At 43.0% G+C, this 26,164-nt stretch overlaps 1 protein-coding gene across 1 annotated transcript in view; it reads right to left on the bottom strand.

Annotated features, from left to right (window-relative positions):
• Positions 1–26,164, bottom strand: part of SORCS3 (sortilin related VPS10 domain containing receptor 3) — a 597,918-nt gene that overhangs the window by 350,108 nt on the left and 221,646 nt on the right. Inside the window, exon 2 of the mRNA XM_048505478.1 lies at positions 21,363–21,430. Within this exon, the coding sequence (XP_048361435.1) occupies positions 21,363–21,430 (68 nt within the window). The remainder of the gene's footprint in view (positions 1–21,362; positions 21,431–26,164) is intronic.

Below are 26,164 nucleotides of genomic sequence, written 5' to 3' on the forward strand. Positions count from 1 at the left end.
TCTGCAGCAGCATGTTTCTTGGCTATAAAACAAGTACTTCTAAACTCAATATCACTACTTATCAGTCAAGATGACAACATGATAGAAACATGTTGTGTGCGTTCAAGAGAACGTGTGCGTTCTCTTGAAGCCAAGGTGGCAGACCTGGAGAAGCTGAAAGAGGAAGAGGGTGACAGACGAGGCTTTCAGGGACTTAACAGCCGGGTCCCACTCCCAAGGTGACATCTCTTCAGATGTCATGGAGAATGAAGGTCTTGGGGACGGAGGGTGCCAGTCTGAGGTGGGGGAAGATGCTCTCTTAGATGGGACCCCTTCCTTAACTGGTGATCAGCTATCCTCTCGCACTGAGGATACCCCTCCGGGAGGTGGGGGGCTCCTTGTAGTGGGTGATTCAATCATTAGAAATGTAGAGAGTTGGGTTTGTGAGAGGCGTGATGACCGCATGGTGACTTGCCTGCCTGGTGCGAAGGTTGCGGATGTCACGCTTCGTCTAGATAGGCTTTTAGACAGTGCTGGGGTGGAGTCAGCAGTTGTGGTCCACATTGGCACCAACGACATTGGGAAATGTAGCTGGGAGGTTCTGGAAGCTAAATTTAGGCTGCTAGGAAACAGGTTGAAGTCCAGGACCTCCAAGGTGGCATTCTCCGAAATGCTACCTGTTCCACGCGCAGGGCGAGCTAGGCAAGCGGAGATACAGGGTCTCAATGCGTGGATGAGAAGGTGGTGTAAGGCAGAGGGTTTCAGATTTGTCAGGAACTGGGGAACCTTTTGGGACAAGGCAGGCCTGTACAAACGGGACGGGCTTCATCTTAACCAAAGAGGAACCAGGCTGCTGGCGCTCAGCATTAAAAAAGGTGGCAGAACAGCTTTTAAACTGATCACTGGGGAAGCCGACAGGAGCTGAGGTAACTTCGGTCCTGAATACAGTATCTATGGGGCTGCAGACAGAGAGGGAGGTTTTTCTAAATCAACCACATACAAGCGAGGAACATAGCAATGTGCATGTGACAAGGGATAGTGTCTGCAAAAGACTTGAGGGTAAAGCACATAAATCCCAGGTTAAGGACAGAGACAGGGTATACAGGTGTCTCTATGCTAATAGTAGAAGCATTCGACCTAAAATGGGGGAGCTAGAGTACAGAGTTTTGAAGGAGGACTTTGATATAGTGGGCATTACAGAGACATGGTGGAATGAGGAGAACCAGTGGGATGCTGTTATACCAGGCTACAGGCTCTATAGGAAGGATAGGACAGGGCACATAGGGGGTGGAGTTGCCCTTTACATCAAAGAGAGCATAGTATCACATAAAATAGACAATGCAAGGGGAGCTGGTTCCCCTACAGAATCACTGTGGATATCAATACCAGGTGTGAAGGACAGTTTAATATTAGGAATATATTATCGTCCCCCAGACCAAAGTGCACAAGAGGATTCTGAGATGGAAAAAGAAATTAGAGAGGCCAACAAAAACAAAAATGTAGTGGTAATGGGCGATTTTAACTATCCCCATATAAACTGGAAAAATGCATGTTCAGGTCATAGTAAGGAGAGAGCATTCCTGGATATGCTAAATGACTGTGGCTTAGAGCAGATGGTTGTGGAACCAACCAGGGGAGAGGTGATCCTAGATCTAATTCTATGTGGGACCCAGGACCTGGTGCAGGAAGTCAGTGTTGTTGAGCCGATAGGGAACAGCGACCACAATGCTGTCAGATTCAGTAACTCAGCATGCGAACAAGTGGCAACTACTAATGTAGTTACATTCGCCTTCAGAAAGGGAAATTTCTCAAAGATGAGGGGGATAGTGCACAGGAAGCTGAAAGGGAAAATCAAGAGAGTCAAAACTGTCCAGGATGCTTGGAGGTTATTTAAAAACACAGTAATAAAAGCTCAGCTGGAATGTGTTCCACAGGTTAGAAAAGGCAGCACCCAGTCCAAAAGAAAGCCACCATGGTTAACAAGAGAGGTTGAGGAAATTATTAGGAAAAAAAAGATGTCTTTTAGAAAATGGAAGTCCAGTTTGACTGATGAAGAATATGAGAGGGAACACAAATGGTGGCAAAAGAGAAGCAAGTTAGCTGTAAGGGAGGCAAAAAAGGATTATGAGGAACGCATGGCTGCGAACATCAAGACCAGCAACAAACAGTTCTTCAAGTACATCAAAAGCAGGAAGCCAGCAAGGGAAGCGGTAGGCCCGTTAGATGACAAAGGAACAAAGGGTGTGCTAAAAGATGGCAGGGAGATTGCAGAGAAGCTGAATGAATTCTTTGCATCTGTCTTCACCCAAGAGGAGGTGAGGAACATTCCTGCACCTGAACCAAGCTTCTTAGGAGGCGAATCCGAGGAACTAGCGAAGATAGTGGTAGACAAGGAAGAAGTTCTGGCAGCCATTGATAAACTAAATGTTACCAAATCCCCTGGCCCAGATTGCATTCACCCAAGAGTCTTAAAGAGCTCAAGCATGAAATTGCTGATCTTCTCACTTTAATATGCAACTTATCCCTGAAATCAGGCTCCATCCCTGAAGACTGGAAGATGGCCAATGTCACACCAATCTTTAAGAAAGGATCTAGGGGGGACCCGGGAAATTACAGGCCAGTCAGTTTGACGTCTGTTCCTGGTAAATTAGTAGAATCTATCATTAAAGATAAAATTATTAAACATGTAGAAAAGCAAGACCTGCTGAGAAAGAGTCAGCATGGCTTTTGCAGAGGCAAATCCTGTCTTACAAACTTACTAGAGTTCTTTGAGGGTGTAAACAGGCATGTGGACAGGGGTGAACCGGTGGACATTGTCTACTTGGATTTCCAAAAGGCTTTTGACAAAGTTCCTCACCAGAGACTGTTGAGAAAACTCAGCAATGAAGAAATAAGAGGGGAAGTCCTCCTATGGATTAAAACTGGTTGAGAAACAGGAAACAAAGAGTGGGTGTAAATGGGAAGTTCTCACAATGGAGAGATGTCGGGAGTGGTGTCCCCCAAGGATCCGTTTTGGGACCAGTGCTCTTTAACCTATTCATAAATGACCTGGAAGTAGGGGTGGGTAGCGTGGTGGCCAAGTTTGCAGATGATACCAAATTATGTAGGGTGGTGAGAACCACAAAGGATTGTGAAGAGCTCCAAGCGGACCTTGATAAATTAGGTGAGTGGGCTCAGAAATGGCAAATGCAGTTCAATGTAGCAAAATGTAAAGTGATGCACATAGGGGCAAAAAAATCCAAACTTCACATACACGCTACAGGGGTCAGTGCTATCAGTCACAGACCAGGAAAGGGATTTAGGCGTCTTAGTTGATAGTTCCATGGGAATGTCAACTCAATGCATGGCAGCTGTAAAAAAAGGCAAACTCTATGCTGGGGATAATTAGGAAAGGAATTGAGAATAAAACTGCAAAGATTGTCATGCCCTTATATAAAGCAGTGGTGCGACCGCACTTGGAGTACTGTGTCCAGTTCTGGTCGCCGCATCTCAAAAAGGATATTGAGGAGATAGAAAAAGTGCAGAGAAGGGCAACAAGGATGATTGAGGGACTGGAGCACCTTCCCTATGAGGAGAGGCTGCAGCTTTTGGGACTCTTTAGTTTGGAGAGGAGGCGGCTGAGGGATATGATTGAAGTCTATAAAATTATGCATGGGGTAGAAAATGTTGACAGAGAGAAATTTTTCTCTCTTTCTCACAAGACTAGAACCAGGGGGCATTCATTGAAAATGCTGGGGGGAAGAATTAGGACTAATAAAAGGAAACACTTCTTCACGCAACGTGTGATTGGTGTTTGGAATATGCTGCCACAGGAGGTGGTGATGGCCACTAACCTGGTTAGCTTTAAAAGGGGCTTGGACAGATTTATGGAGGAGAAGTCGATTTATGGCTACCAATCTTGATCCTCCTTGATCTGAGATTGCAAATGCCTTAACAGACCAGGTGATTGGGAGCAACAGCCGCAGAAGGCCATTGCGTTCACATCCTACATGTGAGCTCCCAAAGGCACCTGGTGGGCCACTGCGAGTAGCAGAGAGCTGGACTAGATGGACTTTGGTCTGATCCAGCTGGCTTGTTCTTATGTTCTTATGTTCTTATGGACTCTACAGCCCTCTTTTTCCAGTTCATGTCTCTATTAACATCTCATGTTCTTCAACATTCTTTCCTTTTTACTTAGGACCAACCTCAATTTATTTCTCAACTTCTTCATCCACCTACTACTATTTTTACACAGTCTAGCTTATGCCCCCCAATTCTTCTACTTACAGCTAACAACTTTCAAAAGTGTGAGTGGGATTGCCATATCGCTCCCCTGGCCTCCAGTGGGGGGCAGTGAGGTGGGGTGGGTAGGGTTGCTAGATCCAAGTTGGGAAACTCCTGGAGATTTGGGGACAAGGCAGGGTGGATTGGGACCTTGGCAGGGTACAATACCATAGAGTCTTCCCTCCAAAATATCCATTTTCTCCCAGAGAACTGATCTCTGTAGTCTAGAGCCGTGGTGGCGAACCTTTGGCACTCCAGATGTTATGGACTACAATTACCATCAGCCCCTGCCGGCATGGTCAATTGGCCATGCTGGCAGGGGCTGATGGGAATTGTAGTCCATATCATCTGGAGTGCCAAAGGTTCGCCACCACTGGTCTAGAGATTACCTGTAATGCCAGGGGATTCCCAGGTCCCACCTGGAGACAGGCATCCCTAGTGTATATGTGTCCTCTTACCAAATCAACAGGAAGGAACAACATATATATTTTATGAGGAAATAATGAGTGCCAATGACCGCTTTTTAAAAGCATATTTCGAAAATAGCTTCTGGGATAGAGGTCTACAATGTGGAGCTGAAAGACCATTGGAGCTGAAAGGCCATTGATTTCATTTAATGTCAAGCTGTTTCTTATTCTTGTACTCTTACAAAATGGTTTACTTATATATATATTCCTTTCAAAGCATACAATTATGTTCAGAGATATGAAATAAAAACATGCAACTGTATAACAACATGCAATGTTACATCTACAATGCCAACAACAATCCATGCAAGTGAATCATATAGAAAGTAACATTTTCAATTATGTGTTTTAGGCATGCACAAACAGTCCACCAAACACAGTCATCAGAACTGAACAAAGAGACTTCAGGGCACAACCTGTCTTGGCAACCCATGCTTTCCTAATCTTTAGGGACTATTGGATATTGTGGGGAGGGGGATATTGTGGGGAGGGGATAGAGAAAACAGGGGCAGAAAGCTTTTAATTAACAGTCAAGCTAAAACACGATTACAATCTGCAGTTTTGTTTTTATTAATTCACTTGTATTCAGCAGGAATTCCACCAAGGAGTACAGATGAGCAGATGCAAGGGAAGAGCATTAATAAATCATGAGTGTCATTAAAATTTGTAAACTAATATCTTCTGGGAAGTCTCAGCAATTAGTCTCAGAGTGTTCTTGGCAAAAAAAAATCCAAAAAGATCTGTATTTTATAAAGCTGCAGACTTACAGAAAGGTCATCAATGGTGCAATTAGATGACAAAACAAATGTGCCACCTGGGAATTCAACTTGAGAAACACCAAAAGATTTTCAAGTGACTCAACAGAAGAAGTATTTTAGTAATCAGCACAAACCAATGGTGGAGTTCAATTCCATAAACCTTGATAAAATGCAAAAGGAATTTTTTTTAATGGCTATGTTTCCAGGGTAATTTTTGTGGGAAGGGCCATGGAACGAGTCTGAGTTACCTTTTTATAGTTCATAGAACAGAGCCTCAGTGTTGCCATTAAGAATAACAGAAAGTGAATTCTCACCATCATAGAATACTGTAACAGGAAGGAACGTGTTAAATGTTTAATTTTATTTGCAAAGGTTATGGATTGTGGATTGTTATGGATTCTCCACATTTTGAGATTTAGATTTCAACAAGAATTTTGTGTGAGATAACATTTATATTTATATTTATTTATTTATATTTTAGATTTATAGGCCGCCTCTTCCCCGAAGGGCTCGAGGCGGCTCAACAACATGGCTGTTATTAACAGCAACTCAACAACATAACGTAAACATTAAAACTCCGGCAGCAATTACATATAATTAAAACAATCCAAGCCATTCAACCCGTATAAAACAGTTCAAACAGGCGCCCGTTCCTAAGGCTAAAAACAAGGGAAAAGAGGAAAGAAGAAAGGGAGGGAACAGGTGGGCCCAGATGGAGTCACAGCAGGCCCAACCGAGATGACAAAGATGGAAATTCGGCAGAGTTTCAGTGGGGGGCAGTAGAACAGCGGCCAGCCTCTCCAAAGGCCCGGTGGAATAATTCTGTCTTACAGGCCCTGCGGAACTCGCCAAGATCCCGCAGGGCCTGGACTGATGGGGGTAAGGTATTCCACCAGGCTGGGGCCAGAGCCGTAAAGGCCCTGGCCCGGGTCGAGGCCAGCCGCATCGTCGCGGGGCTAGGGGTCACCAGCAATTCTGCCACTGCCGAGCGTAGTGGCCTATGTGGGACATAAGGGGTGATGCGGTCCCGTAGATATGAGGGCCCCATGCCGTAAGGCCTTAAAGGTTATTACCAGCACCTTGAAGACGATCCGGAACTCCACTGGGAGCCAGTGCAGACGGCGAGTACAGGGGTGATATGGTCTGAGTAATCACCACCTGTCAGTAGCCGTGCCGCTGCATTCTGGACCAGCTTCAACTTCCGGATCAATCGCAAGGGAAGGCCCGCGTAAAGCGAGTTACAGTAATCTAACCGCGAGGTGACTGTCGCATGGATCACAGTGGCCAGGTCAGTCTTGGAGAGATAGGGAGCCAACCGCCATGCCTGGCGAAGATGAAAAACGCAACCTGGGTAACATGGGCCACCTGGCTCTCCATTGACAAGGCAGAGTCCAGGCGGACCCCCAGGCTACGAGCCAGGGATGCCGGGGCCAAAACGACCCCCTCCAATATAGGCGGCTGGAATTCCCTTGGTCTCTCCCCCCGGCCCAGCCAGAGGACCTCCGTCTTTGTTGGATTAAGTTTTAACCTACTCTGCTTCAACCAACCAGTGACCGACTCCAGACAATGCTGTAGAGCTGCAGGGGCAGAGGCCGCCCCCCTCTCCATCAACAGAATGAGCTGGGTGTCATCCGCATATTGGTGACAGACCAGCCCAAAGCTCCGCACCAGCTGAGCAAGGGGTCGCATGTAGATGTTAAATAAAAGCGGGGAAAGCAAGGCCCCCTGAGGAACCCCACAACTAAGTCTTTCTAAGATATCTGTGCTTTTGTGAGCTGATTTATTTCTGGCTATTATTAAGGAATGATGTGCTGTCTTTGCTGCACTTACACAGAAGTGTAATTAATTTTTTTTCCAACTTAAAGTTGGATGCCTTCCCTGATATACTACAGCAGGAATAGCTGGAGCAAGTGTTGAAAGGTGGGTTCTTTACCTTTCTGTACAGCTATAAGAAGGTACCTGTGGCCAAGTCCAAGCCAGGGACTGCAGTTTTCCTGACAAGTGACTGAGGAGCGAAAGGGAACATTTAGAATTCACCACATCATCTTTTCTTTCCTTCAAATCCATAAAACATGGCAAACACACAGCCACACATTTTAATTAAAACTGTGAACGATATCTGAATTCTCTTTCAGGCTTGGATCCTGACAATTTGTTAACAGTGACTGTGAGCCACATTTCCTCCTGTGTCATGCTGGGGATGATGGTGAATTCTTAATGGAATAGATTTTGCTGTCTTCTGCCTTCCTTGGGGAAACTGACTGAAGTAAAACCAAGTATTCAGGAGTTCTGCAAATCCCCTGCCTGGGGTTTACAATTTTTATCTGCCTCATCACTCCAAGGACCATGAGAAGAGCGCACTCAGTGGTTTACTAAGAATCTCTGGTGTATTAATTCATGAGCAACATTGGAGAGGGGAGGAATTTGGTCCTTTTTTCCCTACCAGATCATACCTAATTTATGCTGACTCCATAGGGTTTTCAAGATATGGTCCATAGACATACACACTTCCATGATTCAGGAAATCTGAAATTTGCATACACTTTAGGCAACAGAGAATCCAATCATACTACGCTAGTCAACTGAAAACCTGGATGCACTTTTCCAATATCATACAAATATACACTCATTGACCTAAAACAAAACAAAACCCCGATGACGACACTTTGCAGGATACCACTTTCCTATGATTTCTGAATCACTAGATAATAGAACCTTTTAAAAAAGCCTCAATGTCTCAACAATCTCTGCAGGCATCATAAAGATAGGGAGGGCCATTCTCTTTCTCATCTTTGGTTTCTTTCTTGTGAAGATCTGTGAAATTTGGAGGTAAACCAGCTATTTTATGTATGATCTCATGGGGGATATCTAGTGTGTCCATGAAAAAGGCAGCATAATATCCACTGTGAGTTTAATAATAAAGAAAAATGATCTAACAGTGCCAAGGGATTTCATTGTATGATGACTACTGTCTGCAAACTTCTTTTCAATCTAGAAAATGGAAGTAAAACTTCATTATTGCCTTTAGAAATATGTACAAAATTATTCTATATTTGGGGAAATGTATGGCTGGGATCCAACACATTTCAGTGTCTGCCAGCTTAACAAGTTAAGGAGGGAAGTCTCTGCAAGCACACCCTTCATGCGTACTTTTTGGCTTGTAAGTGCCAGTGAATTCAGGACTCTTACTCCATGGAGGAGGTCAGCAAAAAGAAACACAAGGGAAAAAAATGAGGAAACAGGGGATCTAGTCAGTCTCTAAATACTTAACAAAATGGAAAGCAACAAGCATAAAAAGTAATAAATACTGCTAAAGTTTAACTGAGGTACGGGTTACTAGAAGAAATCAGACCAGTCGCAAAAAGATCTCCAGGCTGCCACATTCTGGCTGTAGCTTATGGCAGAGATCCCCAACCTTTTTGAGCTGATGGGCATATTTGAAATTCTGACATGGCATGATGTGCTCAGCAGCAAAATGGCTGAGGTAGAGTCAACCGCAAAATGATTGCCACAGTTTCACTTCAGTAGTACAGTGTGATCCCTCTGCAGTGGTTGTGGCTGTTGCCAAAGCAACATTTTAAAAACTCTGCGCAGCCAGTCTTGCTGAATCCCACTCACTTCATAAAAACACATAGGCCCATTCTGCACGGGTCATAAAGACCGATGTGGGGCTGGTAAAAATGCTGTTGTGGGGGAGGAATTCACACAGCAGCTGCAGCTAGAGCAAAGCCACAATGGCCCACCTCCCCCACAATGGTGTTTTTCTGACTCGCTTGAGTCAGAAAAATAGTGGCATCCACCTGGTGCTGACTGAACAGCACTGGGTGATGCCGACATTTTCCCTGTGCTGCATCAGTTCCCTTCTTACCTTCTCTAGACTGCCATTGCCCTGCAGAGCCAAGGGGACACGCCTCCTGGCTTCTGACCCCGAAGGTGTCACCATGGCCATGGGAGCATGTCCCCTGGCCTCTGCAGAGTGGTGGCAGCCAATAGGGGAACTGAAGTGGCAGGTCCCGTGCAAGGCAGCCCCAGGTCTCAGGAGCACTGGGGGTCACTTGCACGACAGCGTGCAAATGACCCAGGGGAGTGCACCGGCATCAAGTATACTGGTAGACCGTCACTCCTGCGGTCCATGCGGAATGGGCCTTGGCAGGTGCTAGAAAAGGTATCAATGGATACCATAGTTGAAAGGGCTCCCAGAAAAGATAAGGAGAGCACCATCATTCAGAAATCTTCAGGATGTGCTGCAAGTCCATTTTATTCACTAGGGCTTTGAACAGGGTATAGACTGCAAACATCTTTTGATGGTGAAGCTATCTGGATTTTCATTCTATTGGTTTCAAATTGTGATGTTTTAAATTATCATTTGAAAGCCTCCTTGAGCCTGAAAGGAAAGTGGGATACAAATATTTTAATCAGTAAAAGATCTGTAAAAGATGCTTTAAAGTTTCTGCACAAAGCATTAGGTAACATCGAAACTGTCAAAGGAACATAAACGATTTAGCAGCACTGAATCTAGGGGCAAAGGAGGCAGCTGCCCTAGGTGCAGGAAGAGAGGGGGCAGTGGCAGAGAGGGGCAGCAGCAGCCACTGGTTAGATTTTGTGGGCAGCTGCCCACTCAACTGTTGCATGTGCAGCCCATCTGAGCACATGCAACAGGCCCCCTTTGCCTGCCTCGCCTTCTGCAGCCTCCTCAATTTCCTTTTAAAAACATTTTAATTAATTTTATCCATATAAAAACACACACCAGAATAGAAAATTATTTTTAAAAATCAAACCATTTAACATATAGCATAACAATAAAATAGATCTTAATGTTCAATAAAAAATAGATATGATACAAATTTGAGAGAGAACCTTCCATCTTACTTATTTCACCTAACATTCTGCTATTCAATTAACACCAACTAGTATATACCAAATAAACAATTATAGTCTTAATTACGAACGTATAAATAATGTATTAACCTATTCATTCAGTTTATTTGAATCTAATTTTAAACTTCATTGGTATAATTGTTATTTTTCAGTAACATATAAAAATACAATTCCAACTTCTCATTTGACTGCTTACAAGATTTAATTCAACCACTGTAACATATTCTCTTACTTTTTTCTCCCAAATGTGTGTTTGGACTTCTTCCAACTTTCCAACTGGTTGTCACTGTTACTCTGGCTCCCATTAGCAAATACAAACTTTTAAAAAGTTTCTTTGAAAAATTCTCAAGAAGGATACCCAAGAACACTGTCTAGGCTCCTCAATTTCATAAATCAGCAGTTGTGAAGCTCAGGCTGCTGGTACCGCCCCCTGCCCCCATTGGAACAAGGTAGTATGTCAGTCAAGGTGTCTTTGTGCTATGGAAGTCAAGACCAGCAGAGCAGTGTCGTTGCACGTGCTTACAGACTTTGAATGTGTGTGTCCATGCTTGTATGGGAGAGCAGGGAACACGGTACACATGTGTTGGTGCAGCAGAAATGCATGAAGGCACACCAAGGAAATATTGGGGGGGGGGAGTCTAGTATTTGCATATCAACTAGACATCTTTAATTAATTATTTATTTTATTTTATTTTAATTTGATTTACTAGTCTGTCCCTCCTTTTCTGGGCTTGAGGAAATTACAACATAATTTAAATACAAAAATATACATGTATACCCATTAAAACAATCAACTAACATCATTATTAAAGCATCCTCCAGATTTCATCATATCAGGAATGGGTGCAGTGATAAGAAGCAGGAAAAAGGGGACTAATAGTTATAATTAAAAATTGGAAGACCCCTCTCTCTTCAAAAGGCTTTTTCTTTGGTTTTAATATTGTATTTGTACCTAAATCACTTTGACAAAAAATAAGTTACAGAGATGACAAATATAGATAAGTTCATTTATCATAGGGACTTCCAACTTCCTCCACATTGAGGATTAATTGTAAATAAGTATATCTCTTGGTCCTTAGTAACATAAAGAGAGTTATATCTTTATAAACATGACTTATAAATTGATAAACATCACACTTTTTTCTAGCGGTTCTTAAATTTTAGAAGTTCATTAACCTTCAAAACCAATAGTTTGACGGAACCTCCTGAGAACTTATATTTTAAAATATCACATTGGAAGCTGTGGACATGAAGAACCCAGCATGTGTCTGGTTTACCTCCCTGACAGTGACATCACCATGTCCCATGGCAATGAATTGCCTAGGTGAATTCTGTGTTGTATGAAGCCTTCTTATTTTCTATCCTAAATCTATACAGCTCAAGTTTTAGTAGTACAGGAGAGAGAGAAAAATGTTTCCTCCACTTTTTTCCATGTGTGATTTTATAAGCCTCTCTTAATCCCCACACATACCTAAGTTGTTACTTTCCTGATCTGATAGGTTCTATTCAGGCTTTCTTCATAGGGAAGGTGATTTGATCATTTGGGCTACCTTCTTCTGCACCTTGTCTAGTTCTACTATCTCCACTTTTTGATGCAGCTTCCAGAACTGTGAAGCTTCAAGGTAAGTCCCAATCTGGATCCTTGGAGGATGTAAGAACATAAGAACATAAGAACAAGCCAGCTGGATCAGACCAAAGTCCATCTAGTCCAGCTCTCTGCTACTCGCAGTGGCCCACCAGGTGCCTTTGGGAGCTCACATGTACAGATGTATATATTGCCTTATACTGAATCAGACCAATGCTGCAAGTTTCTTTGGCTGGTGAAAGCTCTCCTGATTCCCAGACAATGAAGGCAGGATCTTTCCTGCTAAGGATTTGTGTGGTGTGTGTCTGTATGAAGAAAAGTTTTGTAAACAAACATAAGTCCCTACAGTTCAAAAGGAGAGGATAAAAAATAAAATTCATAAATAAAAAACTGTTAGTGGTGAAGTTGTCAGACTAGGGCCATGCTGGCAGGAGCTGATGGGAATTGTAGTCCATGAACATCTGGAGTGCCATAGGTTTGCCACCACTGGACTAGGATCTGTAAAACCAGGTTCAAATCCCCACTCATTCCACGGAAGCTTGCTTGAGCCAGTCACACACTTTCAGCCTCAGTCCTGGAAAGTATTTGGATGGGAGACCTGACAAGGGGACAGGAATTGGCAAACAACCTCTGAACTTCTGTTACCTTGAAAATTCTATGGGTTCTTCATTTTGTACTTTTGTCCTCCTCCTTCAAAAAATATGGATCTGGCCCTATGATTTAGGTATCACAAACAGAAAATGTAAGAGGACTGAGCATCATTTCTTCTTGGACCTAACAATGCAGCAGGACATTTAAACACATTACATATTTTCATCTGCTTTAGGATTATTAGAAAAATCATTTGGAGGCAGTTTTTTAACATTATTTTTGCTTAAATGGTCTCTAGGCCCTCACTGATTTACCTGCTTTTGTAGTTTGCTGTGGGAATATCGTTGTCTTTTATATCTCTGTACTGTTTTCCATTTTAAAAGTCTCTTTATTGTACCCAGAGGCCCACCAGACAACTAAGTGTCAGTGTTGGATGCATAAACACCTTCAAGGTCACATTAATTATTAAAGAGTGTTTTGGAATATTCCCACCAAGTCCTGAATGGCATGGAAACTTTTGTTTCCTCTATGGCAGGCATTCCACTTGCTTTCCAGAACTGGTATCAACCAGCATAACTGACCAAACAGAATTTCTTATGGCCAGGACCAGGACCCACAATGATCCCAAGACAATAGCTCGCAAGATGAAGTGTTGTGATTCCAGGAGAGTGAATTTTAAAGAGAAAATTGTATGAAACAAGCACTATATTGCAGTGTGTTTTGGCTAAGCCCATGGGAGTGGACTTCTTTTCTTTAACTTAAAGCAGCCAGCAACATGGAACTAGGGGGCGGGGAGGGCAAGAAGGAAGATATGGATGACAGCAGGTGGGAAAGGAAAGGCTAGCTGTGGGTGGAGGAAACATCTCTGTGGCAAAGCTGTGCTCATTGGCAAATTTCCCCAATCTTGCAGCAAAGTAAATTAAAAGCTGTGCTAAAAGTGGTCTTGTTTGCTGTGGAGAGAATGGAAAGTAAAAATGAGGCTCCAGGAAATAGGTCTGTAGAAAAAAATCTTGCTGTAGAAGAAATCTTCGCCTGCAACACACAGCAAGCACATTGTGTGTAATTAGCCCAGGATTTCTCAGTTCCAAATCTGTCTAACCACTACTCACTGTTGCTGTGCTCCAGTGATGGCACATTGCTTAATCCAAGCAAGTAATTATATGAGCATCTTGTTCCCTCTGCAACAGGAACAATGCTGTTTCACTGTAATAATATACTCTCACAAATGGGCAGAGCAGTACATATCTGGTGGATTTCAGCAGACGTTGTTCCAATCAAACAAGGTGAGGAAGAAGTGAAAAGTGAGAAAAAGGAGACAGGCTTTTTTGGAGGGTGCCCTGTAACTCACCCATGGAGGGAAGGTACAGCAACCCTGTTACAAATAAGTGTTGATCAGTAATGTTGCATCGAAGTTCTCTGCTCTACAGAATGAAATCGTCAGATAAAATTTTCTTTTGATGTTCACGTACCTGAATTTGCAACCAAAAAGAACTGAAAAGAAGACAGAACTTTTACAATAACCTGCATGTAGCTTGTTATTATATGTGTTTTAAAAGTTGTAGTCGATATTTATTTATATTACTGTGGACTGGAGGAGGGCTGTTATCCCCATCTTCAAAAAGGGGGGAAAGGAGGACCCTAATAATTACTGTGTAGTCAGCCTTACATAATACCAGGGAAGATTCTGGAGCAGATCATTAAACAGACGGTCTGCCAGCACTTAGAAGGGAATACTGTGATCACAAAAAGTCAGCATGGGTTTCTGAAAAACAAGTCATGCCAGACTACCTGATCTCTTTTCTTGATAGAGTGACAAGCTTGGTAGACGAAAAGAATGCTGTGGATGTAGCATACCTTGATTTTAGTAAAGCTTTTGACAAGGTACCCCATAATATTCTTGCAAGTAAGCTAGTGAAATGTGGACTGGACAATGCTACTATTAGATGAATTTCTAATTGGTTGACTGACCAAACTCAAAGGATGCTCATTAATGGTTCATCTTGGAGAGAAGTGACTAGTGGGTGCCACAGGGTTCTGTCCTGGGCCCAGTGCTATTCAATATTTTGTCAATGACTTGGATGATGGAATAGAGGGAATGCTAATCAAATTTGCAGATGACACCAAAATAGGAGGGGTAGCTAATACAGAGGACAGAGTCAGAATTCAAAATGACTTGGACAGATGAGAGAGCTGGGCCAAAACTAACAAAGTGAATTTCAACAATGTAAGATACACTTAGGCAGAAAAAATGAAATGCACAGATATAGGATGGGTGACACCTGGCTTGACAACACTAACATGCAAAAGGGATCTGGGAGTCTCAGTAGACCACAAACTGAACATGAGTCAGCAGTATAATGTGGCGGCTAAGAAAGCCAATGCGATTTTGGGCTGTATCAATAGGAGTATAGTGTCAAGATCAAGGGATGTAATTGTACCTCTCTGTTCTGCATTGGTTAGACCAGGGCAGGGGTAGGGAACCTGCGGCTCTCCAGTTGTTCAGGAACTACAATTCCCATCAGCCCCTACCAGCATCATGCTGACAGAGGCTGATGGGAATTGTAGTTCCTGAACATCTGGAGAGCCGCAGGTTCCCTGCCCCTGGACCAGGGGTAGGGAACCTTTAACACTCAAAGAGCCATTTGGACCCGTTTTCCACGGGAAAAGAAAACACTTGGAGCCGCAAATAATTTTTTACATTTAAAATCAAGATAACACTATATATATATTGGGTTTTTTTAACCTTCTACTCCGTTCATTCTGAGAAGCGCATGGATGCGTCCGTCCTGCTGCCTGCAGGGCGGGCAAGGATGAAGCCGGTGGATCAGCCTCGCCGGCCACCGGGAAAGCGCCCAACCCGCTCTAACGGGGCGGGCGAGAGGGCAAGCCCGCGGCGCGGCCCAGCCGACCATGGGCAGTTGGTGCGCCTGCCCTGCTGCCTGCAGGGCGGGCAAGGATGGGGCCGGTGCCTCGGCTCGTGGAGCCGCAGTGCAAGGGCAGAAGAGCCACATGCGGCTCTCGAGCCGCAGGTTCCCTACCCCTGGGTTAGACCTTACCTGGAATACTGTGTACAGTTCTAGGCACCGCAATTCAAGAAGGATATAGTCAAACTGGAACAGGTCCAGAGGAGGGCAACCAAAATGGTAAAAGGTCTGAAATCTGTGCCCTACAAAGAGAGACTTAGGAAGCTGGGTATGTTTCATTTGGTGAAGGTTAAGAAGTGACATAATAACCATATTGAGATATTTGATATGCTGGTGAGGGATTAAGCTTGTTTCTGCTGCTCCAGAGACCAGGACTAGGAGTCATGGGTTTAAGGTGAAGGATAAGAAATTCCACCTAAACATCAGGAAAATATTTCTGACAGTAAGGGCTGTTCGACAGTGGAATGCACTACCTCAGATTGTGGTGGAGTCTCCTTCTTTGCAGATATTTAAACAGAGGTTGGATGGCCATCTCTCAGGAGTGATTTAATTATATTTTCCTGCATTGCAAGGGGTTGGACTTGATGGCCCTTGGGGTCTCTTCCAACTCTATGATTCTATCAATTCGGTTACTCAGTAGTGAAGATTTGAAAGTGACCTCCTCATCAAAAATGAAAGTGAGCAGCAACTTCTGATGAAAAATTAGATATGATTCATGCATCACTATCAAGCTTTCCCTTTAATTCAGCAGACTATTAGCCATGTGTACTTTTGTGATTAGCTATAATCTCAATTAGAATACTGAGCTTCAGTTTTGATAAGTTAGAGAAAACATGTGTCTCCATGAATTTTTAATTTTTCAGATTCAACTACAAGATAAAATGTGAAAAGAAGATATTTCAAAGAAGAAATGTTACACTATCCAGCTGTATTTTTGTCTTTCAGTATACAAGACATAGCAATATAGTACTGAGTTAAATTCTAATGTATGCAACAGATGTTCTAGAAAAGGCAGTCTATGTTTATGCATGTCACATGTGATTTGTGGAGATCCTCTTGGGTTTTCAAGGAAACAGACTTTTGAAGGTTGTTTGCCATTGGCTGTCTCCATGTGGGCTGAGAGAGTTCTGAGAACCGTACATGTGTGTGTATGACAGAGTACACCAAAAGGAAGGGGCCTTCAAACCTTCAGACCCCTCATAGTACAGTCCTGAGCAGCTGCAGCCTTCTGAAGCAGGTCAAGAGTCGTAAAAGGTTCCTAAGAGAAGGGCCAGATCTAGGAGTGAGGATTCAGGTGCCCTGGGAGACAGGCAGGCAGGGAGGGGCAGTGGCAGGAGAGGCTCAATTGCCCTGAAGAGGTGGCTTGTTCTTTAGTGCATATGGCTGATTCTCCTGATTAGGCTGCTGCTAGATGGTGGGAGAGGCTCAATTACGCAGAAGAGATGGGTCATTTTGCAGTACACACCCCATTTCACTGATTGGGCTGCTGCAAGGAAGTGGGGAGGCTCAACTGCATGGAAGAGATGTCTCATTCTGTTATGAGTCCTGCCAGTTCCCCTAGGGCAGCTGCCCCCCCCCCCCCCAATGTGCTTCAAGTGCACTGTCCATGACATTCAGATAGAATGCATCTGGTTGCTGCACTTTATTTTGCTCAGCTTAGGTGAAATCACTAGGATCTGCTTTCTTCATTTTATCAATGTAAACTGCATCACAATTCTTTAATTCACCAGTCATAGGGTTAAAGATTCTGTATCCTCTGCACCCTTGTGCATATTCTATGAAAATTCCTTCTTCAGATCTGAGATTCATCTTTGAGTACTTTTCCTTTGGCATGTAAGCATCTGATTTTGATCCAAACACTCAAATGGCTCACACTGGCCTTTTGCCCAAAGTTCATAAGGGACTTATCAGCTCCCTTAGTTGGCAGTCTGTTTCGTAAGTTTTTGCTGTATTAATGACCTCTGCGCAATATTTATCTGCTAGTTTGGCTTCAAACAATATGTATCTGGCCATTTCGGTAAAGGGTCTATTCTTTCTTTCAGGCTGGCCATTCATTTCTGGACAAAATAGAATAGTCAATTGATGTTCAATTCCATATTCAATCAATAATTATGCTTTCATTTCATTTGAAGCATATTCTCCCCCATTGTCTGGGCATAAGTCTTCTGGGGTCCTTTGGAATCTGTTTTTGACAGGTAAACTTTAAATTTTCTCAACTTTTATGTTTGAGAAAATATGTCATAGTATATTTTGAAAAATCATCTGCAAAAGTGAGGAAATATTTGCTTCCTGACTGTGACTTTGTTTTAAAAGACCCACATAGATCAGTGTGAATAAGCTATGGAGGATATCTTGCTCTGAATCTGCTACATTCCTTTGCAAAGCTTGGTCATACACTTTTTGCTTTAAGACAAGTTTCACATCTCTCTTCCTGTTGAGAGCAGTTAGCAATTTGCATATTCTTTGTTAAATTCTAGCTCTCAAATTGTTTTATTGTTTCAAGTAATCTATTGCCAACTCTTCTGGGCAACAAATTTAAACAGTATTAGCGCACTTCTGAACAAGATTCTCTTTGTATGTCAGTTCAGAAAATACAGCTCATTTTGCTTAGTTCCTTGGGCTGCTGATTCTGAGTTATCAAAAATTAAGCATGCCTCATTAAAAAAACTGAGAAACCTTTCTCTATTCAAGCACTTATAGAGATTAGATTATTTGCAGGTGAAGGAACATAAAGGCAGTCTGTGACAATGATCTGTCTCAAAGACTCTCCTGGAAGAGTGCATGTTATGGTCAGCCTTCCAATTCCTTCAGTTGTGATCATCTCATCATTTGCAATGTAAGATTATTCTTTCTTACTCTCATCCAAAAACTCAAACAATCTCCTCAAAGGTGGTTACTGCTTCTACAGTCCCAAATCCAAGTGTTTTATTTCACCAGATCACACCCCACGCTCAATTTTTTCTTAGATAAAGTCTATTTGCCTGTAGTTCCAGCACAGCTGGTCTGAGGGGGAACCACGCTGACTTTTATTGTTCACTGTTGTAAAATGAGCCCTTTCGCAATGAAATTAACACATTTAAAATTAGGTGATCATCTTCCAAAACCTTCCCAGCTAACTTCAGCTATCAGTTAACTTCAGCATTTCACTGATATGCTGATTTTAATCATCCTCTTTGTACAAACATTTAACAAGTAGCTGGTAATATAGAACAGTCGCATAGCTACCATAGGGCAGGGGGTACCGTGCCCCAGGTGCGCCATGCCCCAGGGGTTACATGAGGGACAGAAAATCACGCCGAACACCCCTCCCCCTTCCCCCTTGCCCTGCCTCACCAAGCCTGGCAGAAGCTGCTGCTGGGCTGGCCAAGCCTGGTCAAGCCTGCTGCTGGGTGCCTCTGCCTGCCGCTGCCCCACCAGCCAGCCCTCATGACCCAGAGCAGCCTGCCTGGGCCGGGCCATGGGGTTGGGCAGCTGCTCTTTGCAGCCAGCTGAACTAAGGTAAGTGGGGGGCGGGACCTCATGGGGGCTGCAGGGAGGGCAGGGCCCACTTCTTCATTCCCTTCTCCCAACCCCCCTTACCTTAGGTCAGCCGGCAGCACAGCCAGGCTGCTTTTTCAGCTGGCTTCTCTTTGCAGGGGATGGGGCCTGGGCACCATTTTGCCACAGGCACCATTCCCCCCCCCCAATATAGATACATCATTGTTGTTCAAGATTTCCTTCCTAAATGTTTTTCTAATGATGCCCAAATCATAGCTGCTGTTTCAAAAGTGTTTGTCTCAGTCAATAATCGATCTGAACCAATAATACCTCAGGCTTTCAAGTTCCACTTGTTCCAGTTTTCATCTGACAGGTCCGGTTTCAGAGTCGAGAGAAAGCTCCATAAATTATCCTGCTGGAGGATCACTTTCATGCACAATCTCCATGATGAGAAATTTGCATCTGTTAGCTGCTCCATGAGAAAGCCGCACCTTTCTCCACAAGGAATGGCCACCTTCACTTCTTTTGTCTTTCTTCCCTGGCTATATAAGGCAGATTCTGCATGGGCAAAAACAGTGGTGTGAAAATGTTGTGAAAACGCTTTTCCCTTTTACACCATTTAAAACCATTTTACACTGTTTTCACACCATTTTTACACCGCTGTTTTTGGCCCATGCGGAATTTGCCTAAGCCTGGGGCAAAAGTTTCCTTTTTCTCTTAATCAGTGCAATTAAGTCTTGGTCCCATAACTAGATAAGTGGCTCACACTGATTAAAAGGGTAAAAGGTAAATGTTTATTAGGATAGGAAAGAGGGAAAGAAAGAATGCTGCTATATTATTAGCTAGGAAGAGTCTCTATCAGAAAAGAAGCAGAATAGTGGACTTGAGAGTTAGTCTGAGGACAGACAATAGGTGATACAAAAGGATAGAGGGGTCACTAACCTTACAGCCCTCTCTAGTTGATCACTGCCCACTCCCTGTTGGGTCTTCTTCTCGGTTCCTTTGCACAGTAGACATTGCTATATGATATATGTACAATGATATAATGTCATCACTGACAGTTGTCTTCCATGTCTCTACCCTCCCCCCAATCTCTTGCAAATTGCATGGTCATGTATGGGAACCTATTGGCTACCACCTTTCTAGTGTCCATGTTTCAATCCCAGGACACTACTTCAACTGGCATACAAAGAGCATTTAAAGTCAAGAATAGGTTATCAAGTCCCAGGCTTTGTAAAAGTGAATTGTGATTCTAGTGTTTGAATTCTTGAAAAACTATGCCAGGGTAGGTTTGGAAACATGATGACTTTTCATTACACCAGTTTTTACATGCTGTCCCTTCCCCTCCAAGAAAAAGGGCCTCATTTTGATGAGTTGTTTTGATGAAACATTTCCTTTCTCTCCCTGAAGGTCTCCAACTGTAACATTACTGTCACTTTCTTTTACACAGATCAAACCCTGCAGCCTTCTCTAAGCTTTAGTACAGTGTTTCTGTTGGCTTGTAGGATTATTTATGCAGAATCAGATTGTGCAGTAATTATGCCTATACTATAATCACTGTGTAATTTGCACTTGTAAGGTACAAGGGGGAAAAAGTGAGGTTTTTTTCCCCAGGATTAAATACCCTGAAAAGTACATAGTAAGTGGAAATGACTGAACTCCTTCCTATTAGTCACAGGGTTATTTATACCTCTGCGGATTAGCATGGTACACTGCAATTAGGCTTTAGAGGTACCATGCAAATCGAGAAGTTTGAAGAGCTCTTAGGAATAATTAACCCCTAATGTAGTAACATGTCCTGCCTGCAAAACCATTTCTTTCTTGGTTATGTTCCAGAAAGGGGTTTTGAAAGTGTCTTTCCAGCAAAAGTTATGAGAACAAAGATGCAGAGGAAGAATAAGTGGAAGACAGGAGACGGTTCCCATGCTTAATATTGAATAGAGTCGTCATCGGGGCTGAAGAGCAGCTTAACATTCATTGACATTTCCTTACTGTTAGATATCCAATGGTGCTTGTAAAAAGTGGATATGTTCCTTGACAATTACATCTAATTAATGTTCTTAATCTTGTCCTGCATTCATTTTTAGCAACTTTAACAAGATACATCTGTGCACATAATAATACTAGGCTATGCCACAGTTTACCTGCAGTTTCATGTCCAAGTTAATTGTGCTGAACCAGGCCAAAAGTAAAGTCCATCTACCTTGTGCAAATAAACAAAAAAAAAACCCAAGACCAGCAGGGCCCTCAGACCACACTGTGCTGCTTCTTTTATAAACCTCCACTGTATATGAGCACTGCATACATGAGTGCAAGAAAGCAAGATTTCCTCAGAGGAGATCACAGCTTCTTTTCATCCATCTTCACTTCACACTACCATCTTCATTTCACACAGCCAGTCTCTATCCCTGTGATTCCATGTGGCTTATAATCTCCTTACCTCCACAGTGAGCTTTCAGTAACACTTCCCAAGTTGAAGTCATACAGCTTGGTAAGAATGAGAATCACCTAAGAGAAGAAAAAAGGGAATGGGGAGAAAAGAAGCTTCCTTTAGCTTTCTGGAACAATATGTATCTATACACATAATACATCCCAAACCACACAAAGGAATGTTTCTCCACTGCAGGGGTATTATACGATAAAGCAGGGAGGAAAGAAGAGTTTAAAGTATGTATTCATTAGCATAATGTATCCATGTAATTTTTATTTCAAATTTAGAACAACTTGAGGATTAAAATGAAGTATTTTAGGAATATTGCATTGTACAGAGTTGGAACAGATGTACTTATTGGATAGCCCTCAGATGTCTGCATATTCAGTCAAACATCTGCAGCCAGGTCTACATGTTTATAAGCAAATCCCATAGGCTGCCAAAAGAATTTCAGAAACGTGCTGTCACCTGTCAAAAGACCCCATCATAAGTCACTGCTTATATCAGATGAGAAGATATTCTAGAATTAATCCATTGAAGGAGCAATCAATCCTTGGCAAGAGTGCCAAGAAGTAGTATGAAGGATCTGAGGGACTGAGGTACCCAAGGAATTGAGGTACCGGTGGCATTGCTAAGATTTGTTTTGGCCCTAGTGTGTGTGACCAAGTGCAACCTCAGTCATTTTTGCATGGTCCAAATATCCCAGTTGAGCAAGGGAAATATCCCAATTTGGCCAAGAAGTTTGCATGGTTCCCGACCCTAAAGTGGGTTTGTCCCATGATATTTCCCTCATCCTGGAATTTTTAAAAAATCACTAATTTGGTGATTCTTTTCAAAAACCCTGAGTGAACCCGCTACCATGCAAACACCATGGGATCAGAAACAGTTTCTCCCCCCCCCTGCCAGCCACCTCATCTCCCTGCCCCACCTTCTGTCCCCCTGATCTCCCCACCTGATGTCATGTCAGTTTTCAACTCTGCTGAGCTGCCAACTGTTGCAGCTTGCCCTTCCTGAAATGTTCCCTCAAGCTTGTGGTGTCAACAGGGTGCCATTTTGCCTGGTTAATGAGGATTGGAGTCCCAAAATGTCCCTGTTTTCTTTTCTATACATCTACTGGTTGTTCGGAGCACATAGATAGGGAGATGTGCACTTTGGGCCAAATGTTAGTGGGCATATCAAGGGGAAGGTGGGCTCTTGTTTTCAACAAAAATATAAGAACATGAGTGGGAATGTGCTGTGATGCTGTGCCCCATTGTTTTCTGCTACCACTTGCCATGTTGAGGCCTGCACCAGGTCCTATCCAGAACTGGAAAAAGGGGGGCTTCGTTTTCCCCCACTGCTGCCCCAAAATAACAATCAGAACACAGGACACTAGGGATGTTTCCGCATATGCGGATACACTTGCAGTGTAAATATAAAAGCTTGTGCAAAACAAATTGGAGTATTTCCTCCTGGTCTCCACTCGATTCCTTCACAGAAACGGGCAGCCATGCAACAGACCCAGATTATAAGATACCAATTGTAACCCAGTATAATTTTGCCGTGCAGAAACGGCCCCAGCGTTTTCTCCCTTCCATTTATTTTACTGGCAAACCAACACCTACACAACCAGGTACAGCATTTGTTTACACTGTATCAACATGTTTACCTAGTCCTGGTTTAGGGCTTTAGGTCAAAACCAGCATTTTGAATTGGATTTAGAAACCAATTGGTGCCAATGAATTTGGACTAAAATAGGTACTCTATCACCATTGTGCCATTCTTCCCAAAATAAATAGAGACCACAACTCCGACTAACAGATGTTTTTGTTTCAAAAGCAGTGCTACATAAAATGTGTTATTATAGTTGGGTTTGGAGGACCATGACATGTAATTGTGGCCAGATTAGATATCTTCAGGGAGCTTTGTATGTATGCCACATTAATCAACCTATCCAGCTTGGGGCATACCCATGTGAATCTTCGTAGCCACTCCAACTTTCTTCAGAGCCTCTACCTAAGGTGCCTCTGCCACCTGAGGCTAGACATCTGGAAACCTGACAAAGGCCCTTCTGGGTCAATGTGCTAAAACTTTCTCCCCAGGGAGATTTGTCGATCTCCTCTACCATTGTCTTCTGCTAGCAGGTCAAAACTGTTTGTTTAGTATTCTCTCTATAATTGTTATTAGTCCTTCTCCCTAGTTGTATTGTTATCTTTGTGTGTTTATAATTTTACTGAATTGTTTAAATTTTTATATACAATTATATTTTAAATGCTGCTTTAATGTCTTGATATTAATGGTGAAATGTTTTAATGTTTTGATGCTCACTGCCTTGGAGGGCCCATTCAGGTAGAAAAGAAGCATGGAAATATTTTAAATAAATACATAAAGAGATAAAATGTATTCTGGTAATCACTACAGTTTAGTAATGCAGATTGCATATGTTCAATGCAGCCTGTATTCCCCAGACTACATTGCAATGTGATGGGCAGCCCAGTCCAAAGTCCCAGGCAGCCAGGGTTGGTATCATTGCCACACTGCCATGCCACCTGCAGTAGACTTTTCAGCAAGTCTGGCAGGCAGAAGAACCAAGGGAAAAAACTCCACAGGGTCTAAAGGACTTACGTCATCCAAAAGGGTGACATAAGTCCAAGCCCTGGGCTACAGTGTAACTGGCTGCAAAGCCAACTAACATTGGTTCTGCCCCCAGGAATGCCTCCAGCATGCCCCAGGACCACATCAAGACATCCCAGAGTGCCACAGCATGTGCATGCTGGCATGTTTGCACCTCTGCTGGGGTACATGCTCCAGGGAGGGTAAATCTGCTGGTATGCACCCATGTGACTTCCACAACACAATTAGCCTCCCCTCCCCATACTGGGCTACTAGTCTTCATACAAGTATCGAAAATCTATCAAAATTATTAGGAGAGAAGGTGATTATAAACATACTATGAAGCTTTGCCCACCAATAACCCAAGCACTCATCAATATGCCAGCAGGGAAGTAAAGAGGCTCCCAAATGCCAGGGCACACCAAGGCAGGAGAAGTTCATATTGGTAAATCTGGCAATCAACTGACTGATGGGAACAGTAGTATGGCTGTTGGTGCCAGGTGCATCAAAAGGGAACTGCACCATTGCACCCTCCTGATAGGAGACCAGCCATGCTAGTTCACGGATAGTTGGAGCCAGAGGAGCACAGTGGCTTGACAGTTGGGGAAAATGGGAAGGAAAGGAGGAAGCAGCATGGGAGGAAACAGAAGGTGGGGTGTGAATGAAGGAGCAAGAGGTAGAATAAGATCATACAAAAAAGATGACATAGAGATAAAGAAGAAAAATGGAAGCGGGCACTGGAAATATGGGAGAAGAGTGGAGACAGGGAGAGCATCAGATGGAGTGGTAAAGGGAGAAGCAAAGGTAAAAATTCTAGAAAGAAGTAAGTTAAGAAACAAGAGGACAAAGCAACAGAGGGAGAGGCTAAAACTACTATCCAACTCAGATGAGGTCAACCACAAGAATGGACCTTTATATACCTATCTCCCAAAATACAGAAAGTGTGTCATCTATGGAAGGGGATTCAATATAGTGTCCCTCTACCTGGAGGAGCTTACAAACGCCAACAAGAAAGCTTTGGAAACATTGACATTAATGAGAGGAAGAGATCAGAACATGGTGCCCTGCTTTTTGGTTCTCGGGGTTTGCTATAGAGTTATTATGTTCCTTACAATGTGAAAAAAATAGAAAACCTTAATTTAGTACTAAAAATATTTGAAGATGTGTGTTTTCCAACTTCATTTACTTTTCCTGCATTATATCCTGTCCACGCAGTACAGCGAGCAGTGGTTGCGTAATCCCAGACTATACAACTATGGTTGTATTAGATGGGTTTTGTTTTGTTTTTTTCATCCTTCCATGTGTTCTGTAGAATTTTGAAGACTCATATTTGGCTGTGATTGGTAAAATGACATCAAATGTTCTGATATCAAGATGATAGGGTGTGGCTGTTTTCTCCATAGAAATACTTGGTGACTGCTTTTTCCATAAAGAAGTACTGCACTTCATTTTGAATGAGTGAAAGAACAGCTGCCAAAGAAAATGAGTTGAATCAGCATAGGTCAGTCTGGAAGATGACACTCCACTAAGAATGAAGGCAAAATGGCCTTAAAGTGATAAATCTGAGCTTCAGCAAAAGGCGAAGAACCCTCAGCAAGCTGTGGATGACCCAGTCAACTGGCTGGAACCTGTGTCTGCTTTTGCTGATTAGCATGTTGCCATCCATCACAGTAACATGCATGATAAATTAGCAGACCACATTCTGGGACTCTGGTAGGCATGAGTGGCTTAATGCAGAAACCTTATTTTCCTTGACTGATTCATTTGTCAGTCTGTGAAGCAGCACAGATTAACTTTATACAAGGAACACCTGGACACCCTGGGTAGTGCTGTATTCCTTGTCACATTCTCACTCCTTTAAGGTTCTTTCACTCCCAGTTGTCATATTTTCAGGCAGTATTTGCTCCCAACAGCATTCATACTGAAGATTTGCGGGGGGGGGGGGGGGTTTCAAATGGACAACTAAAACACACTGTGTATAGTCCTCATCAATTTAAACTAATGAGGGCTTTGATTTACAGGAGACTGAGTATGTCAGAAAAATAATGGAAGAATGAAACATGCAGCTGGAAGCCACAGTCAGAGATTTGCAATAATAAATATATAACAGTGTATGAATTCCTTGTTGTGAGCCTGGAATACAGGAGTCCAGGAAGGGACTCAAGAGCTCTGTTGCATAAACAAGGACTCTAGAGTAATGCCTAACAAACAGTCTGGAG

This window comes from Sphaerodactylus townsendi, linkage group LG08 (assembly GCF_021028975.2).
Source record: "Sphaerodactylus townsendi isolate TG3544 linkage group LG08, MPM_Stown_v2.3, whole genome shotgun sequence".
Lineage (NCBI taxonomy): Eukaryota > Metazoa > Chordata > Lepidosauria > Squamata > Sphaerodactylidae > Sphaerodactylus > Sphaerodactylus townsendi.